The sequence below is a fragment of the Crocuta crocuta genome, unplaced genomic scaffold (assembly GCF_008692635.1).
Source record: "Crocuta crocuta isolate KB4526 unplaced genomic scaffold, BGI_CrCroc_1.0 scaffold48, whole genome shotgun sequence".
NCBI lineage: Eukaryota > Metazoa > Chordata > Mammalia > Carnivora > Hyaenidae > Crocuta > Crocuta crocuta.
Genome location: NW_027533089.1, coordinates 11,375,922 through 11,401,823, shown reverse-complemented (window position 1 = coordinate 11,401,823; position 25,902 = coordinate 11,375,922). Strand labels below are relative to the sequence as shown.

The following is a 25,902-nucleotide window of genomic DNA, read 5'->3' as shown; positions in this document are numbered from 1 at the left end:
GGCAATTTAACTCTGTCCCAAGTGAGGCTACCCTTCTAGGTCTTTATTTACAAGCTATCCTACTTTATTATTTATCATTTCCTTTCACTAAAGTTAGGAAGCATATTATATTTTAATTTGTATTTGTGACCATGTAATACACAGTTACATAGTTCTGGCATGTTAAGCATTTTCTAACTCTTTGGGCTTAGGTTTTCTGATTCTAAGACCTGCTTCATTTATATTTTGTCATCTCCCCTTTCTCAGCTTTCTGCTGGAGGAAGGGTCCACAGATAACTTTCAAGGGATATACCTATCGATAGAAACAAATATAGAAAACTTTTTATCTGTGGATGAATTAAGTGCATGTTTCTGGGATGGGGCCCACAGCTTTCATAAGACAGCTATTTGGGGAAGCAGAGGAGCATTCTTTTTGGTCTATTCAGGTTAGCTAGAATATTTCTTTCCCTCAAAAGACCACTAATTCCCACAGAAGAGGCCAGGAGCTGGTGTCTTCTAAGGAGGTTTTGAGGTTTATTCTAACATAGGTAACTAAGCAGGCCTTTATCATTTACTGTGGGATACCTACGCTTTTTCTTCAAGAGTAGGTCACATAAACAAAATCCACATGAATGAATACTACGTGAATTAAGAACAAGGGTAACAGACGTTTTTATGGAGGCTTAGTCCTACCTATTTTCCTTTTACATTGTTTCAGTTTTGTGATATACTTGGATTAAGGTAAGAATTTTTTGAAATGATTTTGTACTTTTTTCATCAAAACAACATCTATGTAGTTTTGAGAAATAATGCTTGTTATTCATATGAACTGATGAACTCCTTATAATAATCTGGTGGAACCCTCCAGAAACTATAGGTTGGGACCACTGACTTACACCACTGAAACTGATATGGGGGAAGAGTACAGGCAGGTGGACTTTATAAATATAATACAGAATGTTCCATTTGGAAAACAAAAAATAAGAAAGCTGATTAAAAAAAAATTTCTTGGTTGGCATGAGCAAGCAGTAAAGACATCTTCTTTGTAGTTCTACTGGTCAAGGACCTTTCAAAAATCAGGGGAAAGTTTCAGAGTTTCTAAAAAAAAAAGGTGCATGAGTTTATTTTTCTTAAAAGTGGGTATGGGCTGTGGAAATACCACCCTAGACTTTCTTCAGCTTTTCATTTCCCTTCTCTTAGCTTTAGGACCGCCAAACACACACCTTATATTTTCTAACACTTCTGACATTTTGGTTAATATTTAATGATATTTAAAAAGTAATGTTTTCTTTTTTTCTTGGTGACCAAAGAAATGTATCCCCATTCATCCTATATCAACTTTTTGTTTAATAATGAAATTGTTTAGATAATTCAGTGTTCATTGGAATGCACCCCTGGTCATTGAGGGTTACGATCAGTTATTTATAAACAAGCCTATGTTTTAAAAGATTTTCAGATGAAATAAAAGCATTTTTTAATGGCCAACAAAATCTGTACTGGAGAGATGCGCCTCACTGAATATCTGCAAATATCAGTCTGAATTGTCAAACTGAAATATTTTTTAAAGTCCTCTAAAATCGAATCCAGGCCTGTTTCTTGGGTCCTTGCTCTTTGTAAGACTCTAATTTATTCAGTCTTCACCAGAATGCTCCCCACTTTAAACCTTACTTCATTATCAGATTTGCATTTGCTTTTGTTCTGTATGTGGCAGACAATCCTGATTAAAAACAAAAGTCTAGGACAGGACATCCTTGATTTTTCAACTCTGCTATTAATAACTACGTAAGTATGGGTAGCTTCCTTAAGTTCTCTAAGACCTGGTGTTCTGTAAAATTGAGAGAATTCTACAACTCGTATGATGGAGTGAAGGTTAAATGTCACGCAAACAGGCTGCACAGCACAAAGCCTGACACGTAGTTAAGTGTACAACGAAAGTCAGTGACTATGGTAACAACAATGATGAAGTTCTGTTTCTACAGGGTTTTATTTTCACCACCTCCCTGCTTCTAATGTCTGCAATCACTTTTCAAGCCTGATGAAGGTAGGAGTAATATTATAAAAATGAAAATCTCACAGTAGGAGTTTACTAACCCAGGTATGTAAAGCTCACTCTGTTCTTCTTTTAATACAGTCAACAATCATCCCTGGTCATTTGTATATCAAGTCAAAGGATAAGGCAAAGAAGCAGAAGAAAGACATTAGTATGAACACAAGTGTTTCTTTGGTAGCAAGAATATATTAGATGTAAGCCAAGGGAAGACATGAGGAAGAACAAAAAAGTTGGGAAAACAACAACTAGAAGGAAGCAGAAGGCAGTGATCTAAAAGAGCAAGAGAAATTAAAGACTGGAAGGAGAGTTTTAGGCAAAAGGATTTATGTTGATATATTTAGAAAAGAGGGTATATTTTAAGACATGAGAGAAATGGGATTTGCTAAAGCAGGGTAGCTTGAAAGGCTACAAATGAAAAGAGCAAGGCGTTTTGTAGGGTAAGAAGCAGTATTACATGTGAGTAAGCTAATACAATTTTTAACAGGCTAGCGATATGAAGAGTATCTGCAAGGCTGGCTAACCAACCAAAAATAACACAGAAATGTGCATGTTAACATTTATGTGATAGGCTATATTTATTAATCCTAAACATAGTTTAGGAGTAGTAAAAGAAAAATCTATTCAGTTGTCAACATGGGCCATTTTTAAGGCCTGTCCCTTTAAAGATGTGATCTACAGACTAATGAAAACTCCTTAGTTTTGCTAAGTTTTAAGCTACATATATGAAATTTCATGATCATTTTCTTTCCTGATAAAGCATTTTGTTAGGCTAGAACTACAATCCTTTTTACCAAAGAGAGGTTGCCTGACTGGAATCTACTCACAAAAATAAATTTAAAAATCAAAAAATAGTGTGATTTAAAAATCAATGGGAATTACGTAGACTCAAAAGTCCCACAATTCTATTGGGTTATTTATTTATTTTTTCCCAAGTCAAGTCAGTAGGAGCCAAATGGAAAAGAGTAACTTGCTTAAAATGTTATCTAACAGTTTACAAGTTGCTGAAATTTAATTTATCTTCAGACTAAACTGTGCTTATCAAAGAAAGCTATAAATATCATCTGAATTAGCACCAGTCTGGTGAGAAAAAAACTGTACTGAATCAAGCAGACTTGCTGTGTTATCTGTTCAAACATACCTGTACCAGTCAAAAGTCCAGCACTCTTCTTTCGTGCATAAGCGCGTAAGTGGTTGGACAGGCTAACAGCACTTGTAAACGTCGTATTGCAATGCACACATGTTCTAAGCTTCACAGGCATACCTATCATTCAAAAGAAAACTATAATCCAGTTCTCACTTCAAAAAGTGAAATTTTCTTAGCTAAAAGCGTGAAGAAAAGTACCACAATAGAGATGGTTTAAAAAACGTTCATTGAATTAGCTTAACTTAAAATAAGGAGGGGGATTAAGTTAATTGTTATTAGTTTGTAGTTAGTATTTAGAGCCAACCCATGCTCTTTGGAAAGGTGGAAGAGGAGTGCCTTGAACCTCTGAGCTCCTCTGAATTTAACACCTATTATCACTTTCTTGCAGATTTCTGTGTTACGCAGATCATTTCCTAAACCTAAAATACAATCCTGTGATTTGAAGAGCACTGTTCAGTTGAGAAGTTTCAAAGCTTACAACTTACCAATAAAAAGAATTAAAAAGTCTTGTTGACAAAGTGGTAATTAAAGTGTTTTACCCACAAAACCGTAAAAGGCTCAATACTAAATTAGGCTTTCTGATGAAGGCTGGGAGAAAAGGTGGTAAAACACACCACTGAGCAGCTGTTAGACACAACATTTTATTCAGGGCATTTTATGTTCATTACTCTGAACGCGCAATCAATAATGAAAGTTAATGATTTGAAGTTTTTTGCTAAAATCTTTGTGCTAAATAAATGATCAACAAGCTAACATCTTAATCATCACAGGAAAGAAAACATGTTGAAAACAATAAGAAACTCCTGACTTCTAAGACACTCCCCCAACTCATTTCAGTTTTATCTTCAACATTAACTGTGATAGCCACAAATACGTCTTCCATCTCTCAAGTGTACTACACCTCAATCGACACAGCTGACACACCCTTCTTACATATTCTTCTGCTGAAAAATGTTGAAAATTTGATTTTGAAAGACTGTCTTTGTATAAAAGAAAGAACCGTATTAACCAGAAGCTCATACAAGACCATTCTTCAGACCACTTACAACACAAGGTAATCTTTCCTTAAATCAAAACTGCAAATATCTGGGCTGTCCCAATTCAGTCCAAAGTAAACAAATCAACATTATAGTAATTTTATTCATTATAAACCCATTGACCAGTTACTTTTACCTCAGACACATTCAACTTGGGGCTAAAATTACGAGACCATCAAAGTTAATTAATTTTCAACATTCTTAACCTCCAAAAGAAATCTACAAGACACTTTTTTTTTCTAATCTAAAAGTATAAACCAGACTTAGCAATAACAAATATAGTTTAGCTATTTTATCTGCTACATCATTTGCCAATACAAACTATTCTTTTGAAAAGGAAAAACTACTGATGCACAAGCACTAACCTAAACATCTGTTCTGTTCCATTAGACCACCACTGTAAAATCTACAAACCCAAATAAATATTTTATACTCACAACAGTTCTCCAAAATTAAACTATCCCACAATACAGTGAGGAACTGGCGAGGGAGAAGTTTCTTTGGGTTAATCACAACACACAAGAGACACCAATCCATTCAGTTTAAAGAGTCTATTTTTGTTTGTTTGTTTGACCTAAGCAGAAGGAAAACCAAGAGCTAAATCTTGAAAACATTACCAACCTTGGAGCACTGGCAAATACAGAACAGGTTTGTCATTCCAGTCATGCTACGCTTTTGAACAAGGTCAACCTCCCATCCATAGGACCATTCCCCAGTCACAGCAAATTTTATTTTTACAGATCAGCTTTTTGTTTGTTTGTTTGTTTTTATTCTCACCTTACATTCTGACCAAGAAATGAGGCACAAAGAATTCAGTGCTGATGAGCATCAACTGATGATTTATATAGAAATGACAGTATAACCAATCTCTGCTCTGCAAAAAAAGCAGCTTAAGTAAAAAGATTCTAAGAAGTATTTTCTACAGATATTCCATAAAAGTAAGCATAAACTGTGTTTAAATTATATAAAACAGTCATAAACATCCTCTTACCTGAGTGCATAGTTAAGTCCATTCTTTGTGGCTGATACATCAACGGACTATCTTCACTTAGTGGAAGAACACACTTCTGAACAAATCTCTTTCTTGCAGTTTGATTATGAATTTTTTGAGGAGAAATAGCAGAATTCCTTTCTTCTCCCATCCTTTTATTTTTAAGCAGTTCTATCAGTGTAAGAGACTGATTCTTTTTTCCACTGGGCAGCTCTGGTTTTGTTTCATCATATTCATTTAAGAAACTCAGCCCCTCTTCTTCTGATGCAGACACTGATAAAGCTTCAGTCTTTAGGCCATTACGGTATGCTTCAAGAGGTATAACATTATGAGACAGAAAGTCATCACTTGATGCAAGTTTTTGAGCTACAAATGGTCTGGGAATAATACGGCGACTGTTCAATGCTTTTAAGATTTTTTCATATTTTTCTTCATTTTGCATCATTTCATTCAAAACACAGATAGGAGATTTGTGAGCATCCCATTTGGTCTTTCCAAGTCTTTTCAGATGGCCTCTAACATGATTCGATAATCCAATTTTAGTATCAAACCAACCACCACAGAGCTGACAAGTGTGTTCAGAAGTGGTTTCAGACTTCTCTATAGCTAAAACAAAAATTTTTTAAGAGTGACATCAGAATTTTTTATAAAGTGATCATCTAAAAGCCAATTAACTCTGAAAAATAAAATGATGTGATTCTGATAAAGACCAAATTTGAACAAAACCTTCAAATTCTTTGAATCTGAATATAGACATAATAGCCCAAATTATCTATGTGGAAACTTACCTTTTCTAACTCGCTTAACAGGTGTCCCTGTGCCAGTTCTTTTGAAATGTTGCATTTTGTCGCTTGTGGCTATTTGTTCTGGTGATACGACATGACGGGCTTCATAGCTTAATCCTGCTCTGTGAAGATGTCCTCGAACATGATTTGATAACCCAACACCTGTTTCAAATGTTGCTGGGCAGTAAGGACATGATTTCTTCTCAAGAGACAGATCAGTCCAGTGAAAAACAGAACTATGCTTTGACAATGAAGTTTCTGCATTTTCTAAATGCTGAGGATCATGTATCTCATGCAAAAAGTTATTAGTTCCAGCATCTTCATAATATTCAAAATAAAAGCCATCATTTTGATCATAACTAAGGGTAGCATTTTCTTCAGGCTCTTGACCTTCTACCTTGCTTTTAAAAAGTGGGAATAAGTTTACATGTTCTTGATTAATATCATTATAGGTTTCATCTTCTATGGCCTGTGTAGTGTAGTCGCTTAGCTCAACATTATCCCAGGAACTTTCATCTTCTGTTTCATAGCTATCTTTCTTTTCAGCAGAATTAAGTTTCTGCAAAACAACAACAGTCATTTTATGCAAGAAATCTGGATAGCTATCCAAGTCTTCTCCTCCAACAGAACTTTCCTTCTTGGATTCCTTAACTACTCTCTTTACAGCTACACGCCTGTGTTCTCTGAAGCTTTCTGGCCTTTTCGTGTCAGAGTTTTGAGGGTCTGAAATAAAACTATTGTTGTGAGAATTACTTGATGACGAGAACAGATGTAAAGAATTTAATGAACTGGCTTCTTCTTTTTTGAAATGTAGAGGATATGATTCACCTGATTTTTTGATCATTCTGTAGTTTTCATATTTGTGTCTATATAAATAGTTGCTATTTGCCTTGGCATTAGATTTTTCTTTTGCTGCTTGATGGAAATACTTAGGTTTTTGGTCAGTGCTGCTTTTAATCATAACAGTCTTGTGAGAATTGTTTTGATTGCACACATTTACACCTGACTGGGCAATGCTTTTCCGAGCTTTTTGTACTCTGTGTGGCCGCTTATGGAATTTGGAAAAATTACTTGATTGTGAGGATGATCCAAATGTTCGCTTTACATCTTGTTTTAAAGCAGAGTTCTTTGGAAATGTGGCTGACTGTTGTTTAATTAATGGTTTAGTGCTATCAATATCTACAGGTTCTTCAAGAATGTCACTTTTTCTTTTATCAAGTCCAAGAGGACTACCGTATGAATCAATGCATGATGACGAATGCAAGTACTCTACGTGTTTTTTTAAAATACTTCTGGCTGAAGTAGTAAAAGGACACATCTTACATATGTAGGTAGCTGATTTTTTGGATGATCCTATAACAGAGTCTTTCATGAAAGTCTTTTTTTGCGTTTTTCTCTGGGCTATATCAGAACTGACAATAGGGCATTTTACCACTGCTCCATGGGCAATGCCTCGATGGCATTCTAATTCATTTTCTGTCACTGCCATGAAGTTACACTCTTCACAGCAGTAGTACCTTTTATCTTTTTCATGGGTTTTAGCATGCTGCACAAATGTTTTAGGGCAATTGGTACCAAACACACACTGAGGGCACTGTAATCGTGCACTTCTTCCTTCATCCTGAAGTTCTTTTAATTCACGAATTTCCTCCATCAACTTCTGTCTTCTTTCTTGGTGAATAATCATATGCTTTAGAAGTGAGTTACGATCTCGAAATGTCCGTCCACATTCTCTACAAGCATATGGCCTTGGGACATTAAGATGGCGAAAGTGGCTATTCCCATCTAAATGATACATCATATGCCTGTGGAGGTGCTTCTTCTCCCTAAAATTCACATTGCACTTTGTACAGGGGTAGAAGGATGGCTCTTCGGTGCTGAAAGTAGCAGGTGACTCAGAATCACTTTCTTCACATTTCTTTTTTAAGGTATTAGAAAGAAAAGTGCTAGTATGAACGGGTGAACTGTCTTCTCCACACTTATCTGGGTTATAAATTAGATGCTGAAAAGCATCCACAGATTCCAAGTCTTCATCAGTTGATTCGGGCTTTACTTTTGATAATGCATATTTCTGTGAGTCTATTGCTTGTAGTTCTTCATTCTGTTCCAGAAAGTCTACTTCTAGCATTTTTGACTTATTGGGTATACAATTCGTATCACTAAAGCAATCCTCAGTATAACGAGTTATCTTGCTTACATCCATTTTTCGCTTTCTCTTTTTTTCTAGACCTACTTTAGAGTGAACTGGAGCTTTATCCACTGTGTCTTCATTAGTCATAAGAAACTGAATGAATTCTTTTTGGGGATCCCAGTTTGTATCATTTTCTGACCTAAATTCATCTGTACCTGAGGAAATTCCTGTTAATGTATCGACAGAATCATCTTTTACCAATAAATCATCACTATCCTCACCCACCTCTACTTGATTTATTAAAGTGCTATCTGACTTTATACTACTCCCTACTGAATTCTGAATGTCACAACCAACGGAAGCAGAGGTAGGTAGTTTTTTAATGGAATGGGTTGGATTCTTAGCATGTGCTACATCTGATAACAAAAATAAAACTTGGTGTTGATTTGCTTTCTGTGGTGTAGATAGCTGAAGATCAGGTGCCACCTTCAAAGTTGAACAAGATTCTGTTGTTGGCTGATCCACAGGTTGTCCAGTGGTTAATGAAACACTGCCTTTATTCATACTGGAAGTCTTAGCTAAGGAGGAGTGTGAAACTGGTCCATTAACAGCAGCTCCTTTAGGCAAGATAAAGTTTTCACTAGAAACAGTAGGAGCACCAGCATGTATAAATAGAGTAGACTGGCCTCCACTTAAGGCTTTTTCAGATTTGTCCTTTGACAGTTCTTCAGGCAGAGTGAGCGTATTATTTTTCTGAAATGATGTTTGACAATCTTTTGGTTTATGAACTCCGCTCTCTTTGTCTGAGATAAAACTGTTGTTATCTAGGAGTTCTTCTTTAGCACCAGTAACATCGGTGTTTATCTTCAAATCATCCATATTGTTGGCAAGCCCATTTAACACATTTAGTCTAGAAAATGGAAGAAAAAAAATTTAGATTTGCATGAAAAAAAATTCTCTTAGAATGTATGGAGAGTTCAAAGTACAGTTTTACTTGCATAATTCCATTTTTCATAGGGAGGTCCTAATAATTTTCTAAAAATGAAGAAACACTTTAAAAATTTGAAAGAATTTAAAAGTATCTGAAAGGTTAGGTTAATTTTTTTCTTTGTGGTAAGCAACAACAACTAATATTGAATATATACAAAACATCTAGAGAACAGCAACATTAGAAATGGGCATATGAATTGCCTGTCTCCTTGGAAGAATGTATACTCTCTGTGGGCAGGGACTGTACCTAGTCACCCTCATATCTTTGGAACCTAGCACAGTGCTTGGCATAGGTGCTCAGGCAATATTTGGTGAATAAAGGACTAACATGCTGAGTGAATAAAAACACAACTGTAAAATCAAATTTAAAGTGTGTAAGAGGAAAGTTTTCTTCCCATGAAACTTAGATCCCCTATTCTAATAATGCAAATTGCATCATTGTTCTGACTTCTTGACTCAGCAATCATAGCAAGGCCTTCAAAATATCCAATAATCCTCAAATACAATTTAAAGAATCTGCTATTTGGCAACCCTAGGTATGAACTATCTGAAATACTAGCATAAAATTCCATTAATTCTTTTCCTTTTGTATTTGGTAGTAAGTACATTCTAAATTTATTCATTCTCCAAATATTTACTGAGTCCTTACATGTGCCAGGAACTGCTCAATTATTAGGAAAACCGGTAGTAAACAAGACACACTAAGTGTCTGCTCTCTTCTTTTCCTTCATAGTACTTTAATTTGAATAACAAGTAATACTATTTTAAGACAAAATGAACTTAACAATCTGGTATTTAGAAATCAAAGCATTTTCAATATAGTTCATTATTTCTAATATCTTTTATGGTACCAATTATATGTTCTGTAAAACATTAAATCTAGTTAAAGAATAAAAGAATTATTTCTAATTACTTTAGTATTTCACAACTTAGAACAAGCGCTTGTAAATACAAGCTTACTCTTTCCACAAGATGTGTTCTTTAATACAACAAATATTATAAATAATACCACAAAAATATTTTCTTTGGCATTATTATGTATACCAACAATTTTTCTGTCCCTATAGGTCTCAGAATTGTTTTGAGATTGGCAAATGTCCACAGTAATAAAAATAGACTTCCAATAAGATCACATTCAATGATATCACCCCAAAATGGTGCTAATGCAGCACCCAGCAGGAGTCTCTACATCACATACACAGAAGTTAAAAATGGGCAGCACATAAACATGTGTTAGGGAAGAGTGTGCAAATGTCAATGAAAAGAAAAGCAAACCTTGATGCTGTACTATTACTCATTCCTGACATTTCTAATTACAAAAAAAAAGTAAAATGTCCAAATAGGAACAATCTCGTAATCTCATAAATCTGACATGGACAACAGAATTTTTCGACAACTGGCCTGAAAGACACTTAAGAGTTCCTACTTATTATAATCACAGGGGTAGACAAATATATGCTCAGTCAATTTGAAAGCCTATATTAGCTTTTCTCAACAGGAAGCAATGTTGCTAACGAAGTGGTAAATTCAGTGTTAATGAGTGGCTTCACTGTTACCACCTCAGAGGTAAAACCTTCTATGTTCCATGTTCCACCCATCTGTTCTGGTGTTAGAGGTTCAGAGATGGAACAGACGCTTCCCATTTAAAGCAACTTCATTGGTACCCCCTGAACAGCAGGGTGACAAACTATGAGAATATCATGTCTGCTTGGAGACTGCATTCTCATTACCAGAATGGCCTTATATGAGCCTTCCATAAGTTCACATTCTAAAGATACCAAATTGTTTTGCTCAAAAACACAGACAAAATATATGTATGCAACATATCCTCTATATCTATAAACACACCTAGCGGAAGGAAAAAACCCAGAAGATCAAATTAAATATTGTTAAAATATAAAATGAAGTCTTTAACAAAGTTGTCCTTCACACCTAATGAAATATGCCTAACTTGTCCCCAAATTAATGATAGCTCTACTCAAAAAGAGAGGTTGTTCTTTTTCCAGAAGATTTCTTATTAGCACATCGATACTAAATGTCCATCAGTTTAAAAATATGCTACAAGAAACTGTCTCAGTAAGCTAGTATTTTAGTAACAATAAAAAATTTGTCCTGGTTTAATTTTCTGAACATATCTCAACCAAAACATGTTCAAAATACATTTTTTTCTTAACAGTATTCCAAACTCAGCTGTTGCGCTGAGATATAATGCAGAATGCCGAATCATCAAAATCATCAAAATCTGTTACAGTGAATAATGGATCTAGAATTTTGACAACAAAATTTATTTCCCTACATTCACAGATGGTTATGTGGCATCTAGGCAAGAAAGCATTTGACCAATAATGCTTTCACACTGTTTCAAAGTTTTTCCAACTATCTCTATGTAGCCAAATATATGTAACAGAGCCATCAGACACCAGTTTATGTTAATGTAACTAAGCAGAGAACATATTGGAAGGTAGACATTATTCATAAAGTTCAAAAAAGGGAAGCTAATAAAATAAACTCATATTTTTTGGAATCCTCAAATTTCAGTGAATTTGCTGTTATCAATTAGGATATTTTAATAAAACACTTAGATGCTATTACTATGTCCTTCTCCATGTAATCATATAACCACAGACATTTTCTTTTAAATGAATTTTAAAATGTTCTTTAAAAAAATTCACACACTTTATAAAAAGCTGCAAATGGAACTTTAAATCTACATAAAACATATTTCGGTTTCTAGAAAATCATAATGAGTTCTACAGCTATAACTGCCTGTAGTTATATACTGTGAGCATTAAAAAAAATAGTACAAAGGTCAGATCTGTCTTCAAGATGACAGATCATCACTTTTATGCCTGAAGCTAGACTTATTGTCTTAGAAATTTCAAACATCAGTATTTTTGCAAACTATCAGCACTTGCTATAACACCCTCACTACACTACATCTTGAGGTTACTACAGAAGAAATGAGGTGATAATTGCATATTAACATAATTATTCTGTAATCCCTCTGAGCAAGCTTCCTAGGTCACTCAGTAATTCAGATTAGATACAACCTTCCTGTCATCAAATCTATGCTGTCCACTTTCTGTTCATGAATAATTTTTTATAAAATTAGCTTAATTTCATTCTTTTATGTACATTATTAATTGTATTTATTGCAAGTAGGTTAATACTTTGTGGGCACTTATTACATAATACCAACCTTTGTCATGCAGTATAATTTCATACAAAAATATAATACGATTTGCCCTCATTCTACATTAGCTCATTAATAGCTGTATTACACAGCTATAAATAAATTATAATGTTGCCCACTAGCTGAGTTACAGTTAAGATCTGTCAGGTTTTCACAAACCCCATGTTCATTTAAATTATCCTCGAGAACACATGACAACTTCAGTTAGTCATATATGAGACTGGGTCAAGAAGAAAAAAACATTCACAACTGTCATTCTAATTGCAAAAACAAATCTTAATTAACTGAAATACTACATCTACAATTACTATGATAGTTAAGTCTATATATACTGTACACAATGCTCAAATGTATATATACCCGAGCCTCACCTAGTATACAATGTAAGTGAAGACAGAGTATACCGTATAACCATACCACCCAGGTAGTATCCTACTCTGGATGTCATTGAGAGGAAATACTAAAAAAATACAGAAATTCATAAGGGTATCCAGCACACTACATAATGAAATAAAGAGAAAATTTGGTATGCTTAGCCTAATAATTAGTCAATACAATGAACAGTCTGCTAATGTTTGAAGGCATGCCATATAAAAAAAGGTATGTTTGTGTCTTACACAACAATGAACTGAATGGCTCAGCAGATTGAACTATTGTTAGGAACACAGTAGAAGGTAACATGGCACTGGAGATTGGATAAGATGATTTCTAACATCCTCTCTGATATGTAATATAATTGTTAAATGCTTGGTTATTACATTATTAACATTTAACATTATTTGAAATAATGAGCTAAAAATGGAAGTGAAAATTACACTGTTGGGACTTTAAATTCAAAATTACTTGAAAAAAATCCTTTGGTTGGGGCGCCTGGGTGGCTCAGTTGGTTAAGTATTCGACTTTGGCTCAGGTCATGATCTCACAGCTCATGAGTCAGGCTCTGTGCTGACAGCTCAGAGCCTAGAGCCTGTTTCTGATTCTGCCTTCCCTCTCTCTCTGCTCCTCCCCCTCTTGCACTCTTGCTCTCACCCAAAAATAAACAAATATTAAAAAAATTAAAAAAAAAAAAGAATCCTTTAGTTAACTTGTAATATGTTGATAAGCTGATTCTTGAACAATAAAAGTATGGTACTAAATGACTAACACACAGGCCACAGAGCTATCTGCATNATCAGTCATTTCAAACAGACAGAAAATACACAAATAATGAGCAGAAGAGTAAAACAAGAATAAAATACACCCAGCACATAATGCTTTCTTGCCAGGAGCATGCAGCCCTGTCATTACAAACTAAGATCTCTCTATGTGATTTTACCACCTTTAATTTTTACCATCAAATTATACTCAACTTGTCCAGGAATTTTATTTCTGATGCCATGAATGATCCTCATTATTTAATAGGAAGATGTAACAAATAGTAAGGTTCTAGATCGTAAACACCTAATGACACAAAGTGATTCTTACTGCCAATTATACTAAACAGTAAACATAATCTGACATTATCTCAAGAAGCAGGTAACTACAAGAAGGACAAAGGGTGGTGGGGAAGCCATAAAGGCCTAACTTTAACAACATGGCAAAACTATAAAATAATGAAAAGCAACAGTAGTAGAAAAACAAACAGATATTCACTAATCAAAGGCTAATTTCCTAATGAAGTTTTGTAACAGAAAAGGCAATGTAATAAATTACATTTGTAACCAAAGGAGAATGTTAGGTCCTATTCAGCTATGAAATGAATGCTTGTTGCATTGTTTATACTTTCATATAGTCAGAACAAGATACATGATCATCACAGCTTTGATAGATAGGATAAATGTGCGCATATGCACATGGCTCGTTCAACAAGAACAATTCATGTTTTTTTTTTTTTAAATTAAAACGAGTGGTAACCTCTTTATATATTTTTCAAACAGACCAAATTTTTGACCACATTAACATGAATATAAATGTGTCAGCTCCACACTCCAAAGGTAGTGTGTCATCTCTGCTCTCAACCAATTAACTGCCATTGATTGATATTTTACTTTGACTTTTCTAGTGTTCTTCAGTCTATGATGAGTTTCCTCTTTGTGCTTAGTTTTGAGATATTTTATAAACATTAACCCATCGTGTCCAATAAACGCAAAAGAAGTACAAGTGTTAAAAGTCCTAGGAAGACAAAACATAATTGTATTAGAAGTGAAAATAGACAATAAAAACATCCAAAGTGGTAATGTAAATATTATATATGCATATGGAATGAACTGCTTGAGAACAGAAATAATTCGGAAAAACAAATTTCACCATTAAGAAATTACTGTGCTTACACATTTGATAATAACCAGCAAGAGATATAAACAAATGTGACAAAGGAAGTTTTGAAGTACAAAATCAGCATCAATGTCAGATGTCTACTTGCCCAATGGTTTTCAGAAAAGGCTAGGAACTTGTTCAAGAACTTAAAAGCTAAGAACGTTCAAAGTGCTGTGGATAAAACTTCTGCCCCAAACACATGATGATTCCACAGGACCAAGGTCCAGTAGAATACACACATCAAAGTAAGTGACATGACGGCAAACGCAAACAACTGGGCTTTGAAGGAATTCCTTACAACATTTGAAGAGATATTTTGGCCTTAAAAGACTGCATGAAAAATAATAAATTGTTTCCTTCTAATACTCACATAATTTTGTTCTTTCAAATTGAAAACTTTATATATTCAACTGTATGCACAATTTTTAAAAAAATTTTTAATGTTTATTTATTTTTGAGAGACAGAGAGAACGTGAGCAGGGGAGGGTCAGAGAGAGGAGACACAGAATCTGAAGCAGGCCCCAGAATCCAAGCTGTCAGCACAAAGCCCAATGTGGGGCTGAAACTCACAAACTGCAAGATCATGACCTGAAGCTAATCAGTTGCTTAACTGACTGAACCACTCAGGCGCCCTGAAACTATGCACATTAAAAAAAAAACTTTTGTAGATTTTATAGTTAAAGTAAAACTATTATTATAAAAGTCCCATTAATTCATTTGGTAGTCACATTAGTAGTAGTATTTTAAAAATACAAAATTATTTATAGTCTAAAGAGAATAAACTTGAACATTATAACATCAAGAGAACAAATTACTTCTTAATTTTACTGAAAGGGGCTCAGATTGTAGAAAGAAAAATTCTGTAATAATCTGTAATAAGTACTTAACCATTTACCTGTATTATGTACATTTAAACTTTAGTATATAAATTCAAACTTCTATATATTTAGATGGGTAAGTTTGACACTCTCACTGAGAACTAGACTAGAAAAATGAAACAAAACCAGTTTTATTTTCTATAAAACATTTCCATTCTATGTGAACTCTCTTACTGATTTCATTTATTCAACTTACCTTTTCTACTTTCTCTAATATCAGCCCCCCAAATACAATTATCTTCTAAGAAAAATATTCCAAAGTAATTACTATTCTACAATTATATTCATTTAGGAAGATAAAATTCAAATACAAGAGATCTGCTCTACTTGAAGCAAAATGTGCAGGAGTATGTACCTTTCTTGCACCAATGTCTTAAAAAAAAAAAAGAACATATATTTTTTGTAATGGCAAATCACAAGCCGGCTATTACTTTTTTCTGATTTTACCAGTTTTCCTCATTACATGTTCAATTCTGGAGATTTATTTCTAAAACCAAAGACATTCATTTGTTGTGAATTTAAATAATTTCAAAATCTCACCAAAATGTTAAAGAAAACACTATGTAATATTTAGAAAATGCAAATACTTATTAATAAGCAAATGTACACAGGTCTATTCAAACAAGTGTTATTTAAAAGTAGCAACTTCGAATCATAAAGAGACTTACAGAACACATGATTTATAGTTTACTCAGTATCTGTAACACCAAAATGTCCTGAATAGTATACTACTGTTTTAAAAAAGGTGACTAAAGCTATTTAAAATGGAGATCATATCAGATAAATTTTTAATTATTTCAAGATTAATAAAATGGTACTGCTGGTGCTTTTTACTGTATTTCTATCTAACTGAGGTAGACTATATATAGGACACACATGTATAAATAATTGTTATCAGTAAAAAGCAATACATTATGTCTGCAGTGAGTAATACATTTCATAGTTCAGAGGAAGTAGAAGGTCCTATAAAAATATCATGGATAAGAAAAGCAAGGGTTTTAGCTAAATTTTATAGTGTAGTATGCCAAGATAATCACTCTTTGGTAGCACACATGCGCAGGTTTGAAAAATGGCTCCGCAACTTCCACCTTGGGGCAAAGTTATTCCAACTCTCCTTAAATTTCAGTTGCTTCATCAATAAAATAAGTATGAAAACCTACTAAAAGGATTGTGAGGATTAAATAAGACAACATAAAACATACAGCACAGAACGTGGCATTTAGTAATTACTCATTAAGTGTTAATTCTTTAGGACGCTTGCCAATAACTTGTTTCACTTATGGAATGATGACACTGAATTTGTACACTGCTCCTACTGATGCAGGAGACCCTTACAAGCAGAAATTTATTCTGGGAAGAGATACCTGGCACCTTAATACCACTCCTAAGGTAGAAACAGGATAAACAGGCAGAAGCTAAGGAGTCAGAAAGAAGCAGTATGTCTTAAGAGTTGCTGGGGCTTAAAAAATAACACTCTTGCAGGGATAAAGCAGGGTTTCAGTAAAAGGATATTCAATGTGCAATAAAGAGGGGAATCACCGTGCTTGACCCAGTGTGCCAAGGAAAAAGGATATGAAGTGGCCACTTAGGATTTAGGAGTTTCTGATTCCTTAGCGTCTATCAGGGACATGTATTTATTCTTCCTCTCTCATAAAATGCCAATGAAATGAAAAGAGAAGAACTAGAACAGAAAGGCATACCAACGTGGATGAAACCATAAACTAGAATGGTAGTAGATGAGGACTGCTGCAAAGAATTGAGATGACAATCCCAAATAAAACAAAGAAACAAAAATCTCCACTAAAAACAAGTTTTATGGCAAAAAATATGAACCAGAAAAGCAACTGACTTTTCAATGTCAAGATTAAATGTTCAGTCAAAGGTGGTATAACTTCATAGTTGGAGGTTAATATTATTTTGACTACAGAATCCTGTACAGAGACAGATTACATAATATTCAAGGGTAAAGGCATACAGTCTCTAAGTTTACCACTTACCCACCAGTCAGAAAGGTTTTCCCAAATGGTTGAATATGTAGGGGATATGTGTCCTGAAAATGGCTAAAATTAGTGTGCTAAGTGTATTATTATTATTATTATTATTAAATACAAGTGATTGAAATATAGAAATTTAAATGCTTGTATTATAATGTTAATCACTAGCATAAAAACAAGTAAATATACATAATGTTTTTAATTTCTATAAACTATTGTGGCTTTTTTACGATTTTATTTTTAAGTAATCTCTACACCCAACATGGGGCTCAAACTCAAAACCTCAACATCAAGAGTTGTGCACTCTATCAAACTGAGACAGCCAGGTGCCCCTAAGCTACTGTGTTTTAAGTAATGAAGTACAATGTGCTCTAAGCAAGAGGGTGACAAAGAACTTTGAAATAAAAAAATACTAAGCAACAACTATTAACAACAAAACAACTCTCAACAGAGGAGTTGAAGAGCAGAGTGAATACGGCTGATGAAATGAGTCATATTCTTAAAGAAATACAAAATCTACATCCATAAATTATATCACGTAGGAATTATAGAAAAGCACCCCCAGGGAATGGAGACGAGGACACCATAGAAAAAAAAGTCAGAGCTTAGGAAATGCAGTAATCTTCAGATTAACAGGGCTCAATCAGTGTTCAGAGAATGAAGAAAAAGACATGCCTCTTGAGAAGTCCTGGGGAAATTTCAGGTCTCTAAGAATAAGAAGTAGAACTCTGCTCATTGCCAGGAAACAAGACAAAAACAAAAACTAGACTATCTACAAAAACAAGAATACACAATTCATCATCAGCAGTAGCATCAGATTTTTGAGGAAAAATATTTTAAAATCAAATTTGTGAAAAAAATGCCTCCTCTATGTTTCCCACTCTCTACCACTTCAGTTACCAATGTAAGAGTCTGGTATATCCTTCCACTCCTTTTTCTTATTCATACAAACATACATATGTATGTGTTTATTTTGTGATTATCTTTATAGAAATGGGATCATACAATATACAGGCTACAATAAATAACCATGCACAGTACTGTTTTATTTCAATAATATAGATTTTTCAAAGCTGCATGAGCATTTTGGCTTAATACACATTTCTAGATCATTTCACCAAATTTCTATCACTATGCATATCTGCTTCCAATCTGTAAGAATGTCTATTTCCCTACAGTCTTACCATTTTTACCAGCATCATGGTCAAAGATGTGTAAATACTTTTCAACCCAGAATTCTATAACTACCACTCAAGCATGAGAACAAAATACAGACCTTTTGGACAAACACAGATTCCAAAAGTTTACCATGCACAGATTAGAGAATTACTCATGGAGTAATTCTCAGACATAGAGAGACAAGAACATATAGAAAGAAAGACCTAAGAATCAATAAACATTAATGAGCAATCAAACCACTGAAAATGGCAACTAAATGTCTTAACTGTTGACAATTGTTCAAAAAGGATGCCTATGAAAAGAGGGTTATATGGTATTTAATAACATGGAAACAAAAGCCCAAAAGAGTTCAAACTAGTGGACACTGATTCAAAGAAAATCTTTTTTAAATGTTTATTTTTGAGAGAGAGCGTGCAAGCAGGGAAGGGGCAGAGAGAGGGGGACAGAGGATCCGAAATGGACTCTGTGCTGACAGCAGAGTCCAATGTGAGGCTCGAACTCATGAAGCATGAGAGTGTGACCTAAGCTGAAGTCGGATGGTTAACTAAGCCACTCAGGTGCCCCTCAAAGAAAATCTTTTTAAAAATGTATTAAAATGTTGGGGCGCCTGGGTGGCTCAGGCGGTTAGGCATCCGACTTTGGCTCAGGTCACGATCTTGTGCCCCATGAGTTTGAGCCCCGCATCAGGCTCTGTGCTGACAGCTCAGTGCCTGGAGCCTGCTTCAGATTCTGTGACTCCCTCTCTTTCTGCTCCTCTCCCACTCATGCTCTGTCTCTCAAAATAAATAAATGTTAAAAAAAATTTTCTTAATGTATTAAAATGGTAAGGGTAACCAAATAAAATAATGAAATAAGATATATAATTTCAAATCTGGAATTAAAAGTAAATAACATTTGATTATATTAAAATAAAATGTAACAATAAAAGACAGAAAAGAGAAAATAAAAAGAAAGCAAAATGAACTCCAAACACATCAGTCCTGTTAATAAATATAAAAAGTTTATGGGCAGCTTGGGTGGCTCAGTTAAGTGTCCGACTTTGGTTCAGGTCATGATCTCACGTTCCATGAGATCAAGCCCTGCGTTGGGCTCTGTGCTGACAGTGTGGAGCCTGGAGCCTGCTTCAGATCCTGTCTCCCTCTCTTTCTGCTCCTCCCCTGCTTGCACTCTGTCTCTCTCAAAAAGAAACATTAAAAATAATTCTTGTACTTTATTGAAAAAGAAAGTTTATAAATTAAGAAAAAGGTATTTGTATTTGTTTTATTTTAAAGTATGCTGTATATTGTTTATAAAGGAAATGTTGAGGTTAAAAATAAAATGATGAAAAGATAAACTAAGCAAATGTTAAGAAAACAGGTGTCTTCACTATCAGAAAAATCAAATGGAATTTAAGGCAAAACAGCACTAAACCTGCTAAATATGAATACTACATATAATAAAGTATACAAGTCACCAAGAAGATATAATATTCATGAACCCCTTTGCACACAACAAAATGGTTACAAGATATATAAATTATAAACATCTACAAGCATTATATATAAATTGTAAACACCTACAAGTATTATGGGAAACTGATAGTCACAGAGGGAGGCTTTAAACACTTCTCCTCAAAAGCCTCACACCAAGAATATTCCAGTTTTCTTTACCCATCTCCTCTTTCAAGATCACCCTTCTCTCTCACTTTACAAAAGAAAGGTTCCCAAATACAAATCTGCAACCTTCCCCACTGACCTCACTTGCTCAGCTCAATAACCCTGGAGTAATCTTCCTTATTCATTTATTCATATTTCATATGAAAACCATCAAGAAATCCTATTGTCAGCATCTTGAAATTACATCCAGAATCCAATCACTGCTCACTACTGCTACATCCAGGTCCACTATTATCTCCCCCCTATACTCATTCAACAGCTTCCTAATCTGGTTTTAGTGTTATCTACCCTTCCCCAGCTACTGTCTATTCTCAACACCACAACTAGAGGGGTCATTTTAAAACTTAAGACAGATAGTGTTCCTCAAAATCCTTCAATGGCTCCCTGTCGTTCCCTCTTAGAGAAAAAAACCAATGTCATTTTAGCATTTTGACCTTGTTTTCTACGCCTCTCCCCAACTCACTCAGTCCTAGTCACATTGGCTTCCTTACTATTTCCTGAAGACAGGCTCTCCCATGCTAAGGTCTTAGTATTACTGACCATTCCCCAGCTGGAACACTGTCTCCCAGATACACATAACAGATTGCCTAATTCAAGCCTTTGATCAACCATTTTCTTTTGAATAATGCCTCCCTGGACTACTCTGATTAAAATTACATCCCAAATTCTCTCACCTTCTCTCCTCTGCTGACATTCTCAAGTAAACTTACACTGGTTTACCCCTTTTTACCCCAAAACACTTACCACCTTCTAACACACTGTATAACATCCTTATTTATTACGGTTATTGCTTGTGTGTCCCTCCTAGAGAACTAAATCACAAGGGCATAGATCATTGTATTTATTAACAGAATTTCTCAAGGGTCTAGAAGAAGGCCACCATCAAGAACCTTGGTATTGTACATTGCTCTGGTAATGCTCTGTGTAAAAGCCTCTGGAAATGAAATTAAAAGGAGGTTTGGGAAATACAAACTTCCTTGCCATGGAAGCAAAGCAAACAATATGGAAAGGCTGCATAGTCTTAGTTCATTGAAAAAACAACTCAAGACAAGATTCCAGGGTTCTGTCTCTCTCACTATGCCTTCAATTTTCTCTCTATCTACTTTCCTTTCTCTCATACCCCTCTCATTCCACTTCCCATTTTTAGAATTAAAATTCAGAAATGAAAAGGATGTCAACAGTGGCAGGTCTAACAATTGAATCTAAAAAAGTAAAGTCACATTTTTACTGACACTTTGATTTAGCTAAGAAGAATTGGCTTTGTTAAACTGTTAAGTGGCCAACATTTTCTGTAAGCTGAATGAATAAATCTACAGTACAAACATTTTGAAGAAATTAGATTTATAGCATGTACACAATGTATAAATGTTAATTATTTTCATTATGACAAAAAAATCCAAATACCAACTTAAAAATGCCAGTTTTCCAAAATTCTCTTAGGAAATACAAAAGATAAACGTCTATAAAGACCATGACCAAATAGACAGCGCTATACAACAAGAAATAGACATTCTTATTTTATAACCTAAGTGGAACATTATGAAGTCTGATTATATAAGGATCATCGAGAAACTGCCAACAGAGACAGAAATCATGTTGACCATATTCTCTGGCCACCATACAATGAAACTAAAAATTAGATACAATTAAAGGGTTAATATATATGTCAATTATACCTCAATAAAAGTGGGAGAAAAATAGTATCCATAAAAACAAAACAAAGAGTGAACTACAAAAACAAAACAAAAAGTCAGAACAAAGAATGAATAAAAGAGATACAAAAGGATAGAAAATGGAGAAAAGAGTCAAAAAGAGGACAGAGCAAAAAGATCTAGCACATATTTAATGGGAATCCCAGAAGAAAAGGAGAGAGAAAACATATAGAAGCAACACTTGAAGAGATAATGGGTGCGAATATTCTAAACCTGACAAGAGACATCAAACCAGAGTTTCTAGAAGCACCAGGAATTGTAAGATGGATATAATAAAAAGAAAAATACACTTAGATACAATATAGTAAAGGTGATGACAATGCTAAACAATAAGAAAATCTTAAAAGTTCCAGCAGAAAAAAGAATACATACGAAGAGACAATAATTAGACTGAAAAAAAAAAAGCAGCTAACTCCTGAAGTCCAAGAACTACTCTGATGCTTTCAGCTAAGTTATACTATTGTCTTGTTGAACATAAAAATATCTCACAGAATAATCAACTCAGACAAGGTACTGTGTAACAAAGTATCAAATTTGACTTTCTGCCACTAAATGAATTCACTATTATCAATTCTTTACCAAATATAAGTTTATCCCAGCTTCAATGTGCCTTCCCTATTAACTAGTTAATAATTATTAATATTAATTTCTTAAGATGGCAATCCTGAGATGAATGAAAACAAATTACAATATACAAAAACATGGAATGTAGCAAAAGCATGAGAAGGAAATTCATAGCTATAAGTGCTACCATTAAAAAAGAGAGCAAATCAATACCTACTTTTACACCTTAAGGAACTAGAAAAATGAAGAGCAAACTAAACCCAAAGCCAGCAGAAGGAAGGAATAAATATTAGAGCACAGATAAGTAAATATAAAAATAGAATAAAACAAATAAAAAGTTGGTTCTTTTTAAAAGATTGACAAAATTAGCAAGTTGACTAAGAACAAAAAAGAGAAGATACAAATAATTAAAATCAGAAACAAAGGTAAGGATATTAATACAGACCTTAGAGAAATTAAAAGGATTATAGGAGAATACCATGGACAATTAGATATCAACAAATTAGATAATCTAGATGAAATGGACAAATTTCTAGAAACATAAACCTGACTCAACAATAAATATAAAATCTGAACAGATCTTTAACAGGTAAAGAAACTAAATCAGGGGCGCCTGGGTAGCTCAGTCAGTTAAGCGTCTTGACTTCAGCTCAGGTCATGATCTGGTGGTTCATGAGTTCGAGCCCCGCATTGTGCTCTGTGCTGACAGCTCAGAGCCTGAAGCATGCTTCAGATTCTTTGACTCCCTCTCTCTCTGACCCTCCCCTGCTCACACTCTATCTCTCTCTCAAAAATAAATAAACCTTAAAAAAAAAAAAAACTGAATCAGTAATCAAAAACCTCTCAAAAAGGAAAAGTCCAGGATCAGATGGTTTCAGTAATAAATTCTACCATTTAGAGAATTAACACAGATCCTTCACAAACTTCTAAACATGGAAGAAGAGACACTTCTTTTTTTCTTTATTGTTTATTTTTTGAGAAAGAGAGAAAGTGAGCTGGGAGGGTCAGACAAAGCGAGACACAAAAGACCTGAAAGTGGGCTCTGTGCGTACAGCAGACAGCCCAATGTGGGACTCTAACTCATGGAAGAATGAGATTGTGACCGGAAGTCACTCAACTGACTAAGCTACACAGGTGCCCCATGAAAGAGGAAACACTTAACACATTTTATATGCTAGCATTACCATAAAACCAAAGCCAGACAAAGATACTGAAAGAAAATTACAGCCCATATGAGTACAGATGTAAAAATCTCAACAAAATGCTACCAAACTGAATCCAACAGCACATTAAAGGAATTATATATTCAGCCAAGTGGTATTTATTCCAGGAATGCAAAGATGGTTCAATATAAGAAAAGTAATTAATGTAATACATCATATTAACAGACCAGAGGGAAAAAATACATTAATACTTCAACAGACACAGAGTACTTCATAAAATCCAATACTGTTTCATGACTAAATCACTCAGCAAACTAGGAAAAAAAAGGAATTTCCCTAAATAATAAAAGACATCCATGAAAAACCCAGAGCTAACAGTATATTCATCAATGGTGAAAACCAAGCTTTCACTCTAAGATCTGTAAAAGACTGCCTTCTTTCACCACTGCTATTTAATACTGTACTGGAAGTCCCAGCCACAGCAATTATATACAAGAAAAATAAATAAAAAGCACCCAAATTGGAAAGGAAGAAATAAAACTATCTCTATTTGCAGATGGCATGATTTTAATTATTTTGAAAATCTCATAAACTCCACATACACACAAAAAAACCCTACTAGAGATAATATAATAACCCAATTCAAGCAAATTTGCAGTTATAAGATCAACATACAAAAATCTGTTATGTTTCTCTAAGCCATTGATGAATGATCCAAAAGGAAATTAAAATTCTATCTACAAAAGCATCCAAAATAAAACACCTAAGAATAAAAGTAACTATGGGAGTAAAAGGCTTATATATTTAAAATGACAAAACAATGGTGAAAGAAATTAAAGGAGGTGTAAGTAAATTGAAAGACCTACCACGTTCATGCATTTGAAGGTGAAATATTGTTAGAACGACAAAACTTCCCAAAGTGATCTACAGATTCAGTGTAATCCCTATGAAAATTCTCATGGCCTTTTTTTTCCCTTTCAGAAATGGATAAGCTGACACTCCAATTCATATGGAACTGCAAAGGTATCTGAAGAGCAAAAGTATATTGAAAAGAAAGTAGGAGTACTCACTCTGATTTAAGAACTTATCATAGGGGCGCCTGGGTGGCTCAGTCGGTTAAGCGTCCGACTTCGGCTCAGGTCATGATCTCACAGTTTGTGGGTTCGAGCCCCACGTCGGGCTCTGTGCTGACAGCTAGCTCAGAGCCTGAAGCCTGTTTCAGATTCTGTATGTCCCTCTCTCTCTGACCCTCCCCTGCTCATGTTCTCTCTCTCTCTCAGAAATAAATAAAACATGAAAAATTTTTGAAAAAATAAAATTAAAAAAATAAAAACTTATTATAAAGCTATAGTAACCAGTGTGGTTCTGGGATAAGGGCAGACATAGAGACCAATGGAATAGATTTGAGAATCCAAAAATAAACCCAAACACCTGTGGCTAACTGATTTTTAACAAAGGTGCTAACACTATTCAATGGGAGAAAGAATAGTCTTTTCAACAAATGGTGCTGGGACAAATGGACCATCATATGCAAAATAATGAAGTTGGATCCCTGCCTCATATTACATAGAGAAACTAAACCAAAATGGATCAACACTATATATATAATAGCTGAAACAATAAAGCTCTATGAAGAAGGCCTAGGGATGGATCTTTATGATGTTGGATTTGGCAATAAATTCTTAGATTTCACACCAAAAGCACGATAAACAAAAGAAAAAATAGATAATCTCAACTCACGAAAATAAAAAAGTTTTGTCCATCAAAGGACATCATTTAGAATCCAGAATATATAAACAACTAAACAACAAAAAGATAACCTAGTTTTAAAAATGGACAAAGGCTCAGCCAAGAACTAATATGTAAGATGGAAAAGGAGGAGGATCCTAAGGTCTCTTTGTCCCATGCATACAACTAGATAACACCCACATCAGTGCAAATAACCCAGAGAATTATCCTAAGACTGGCAGAACAGACTGTCCATGGCTATATGTAGAGAAGGGGGTAGGAAGGGTGGAGACACAACTGGGAGCCAAATTGACCAATGTGAAGGATCCACGGGAATGATGCTGCAGGCAGGAAGAAGAGTGGAGAGGAAAAGACCCCACTCCAGGCAACCCAGACATGGGGGACTTGTACTGGAAAGATGAATCCCTATAACA

The 25,902-nt window shown here is 34.5% G+C and overlaps 1 protein-coding gene and 1 long non-coding RNA gene across 9 annotated transcripts in view; one reads left to right on the top strand and one right to left on the bottom strand.

Annotated features, from left to right (window-relative positions):
• Nucleotides 1-25,902, bottom strand: part of ZNF644 (zinc finger protein 644) — a 124,879-nt gene that overhangs the window by 37,188 nt on the left and 61,789 nt on the right. For 4 of the 8 annotated variants that reach the window (XR_013330705.1, XM_077746082.1, XM_077746083.1 and 1 more), the window contains 2 exons: nucleotides 5,990-9,027; nucleotides 5,202-5,807 (listed from right to left, as the gene is read on the bottom strand). The exons of 3 other annotated variants lie outside the window; for them this stretch is intronic. Coding sequence is in view for 4 of the 5 variants with exons in the window: in XM_077746082.1 (XP_077602208.1) it covers nucleotides 5,202-5,807; nucleotides 5,990-9,027 (3,644 nt within the window). In the remaining variant the exon portion in view is untranslated. Of the gene's footprint in view, nucleotides 1-3,167; nucleotides 3,291-5,201; nucleotides 5,808-5,989; nucleotides 9,028-25,902 lie in introns of all 8 variants that reach the window. One more of the 8 variants, XM_077746089.1, reaches the window with a different exon arrangement.
• LOC144216663 (uncharacterized) lies at nucleotides 1,937-24,827 on the top strand. Its single transcript, XR_013330706.1, has 4 exons — nucleotides 1,937-2,074; nucleotides 3,944-4,227; nucleotides 8,214-8,484; nucleotides 24,722-24,827. It is a non-coding gene; the product is annotated as an uncharacterized LOC144216663 (long non-coding RNA).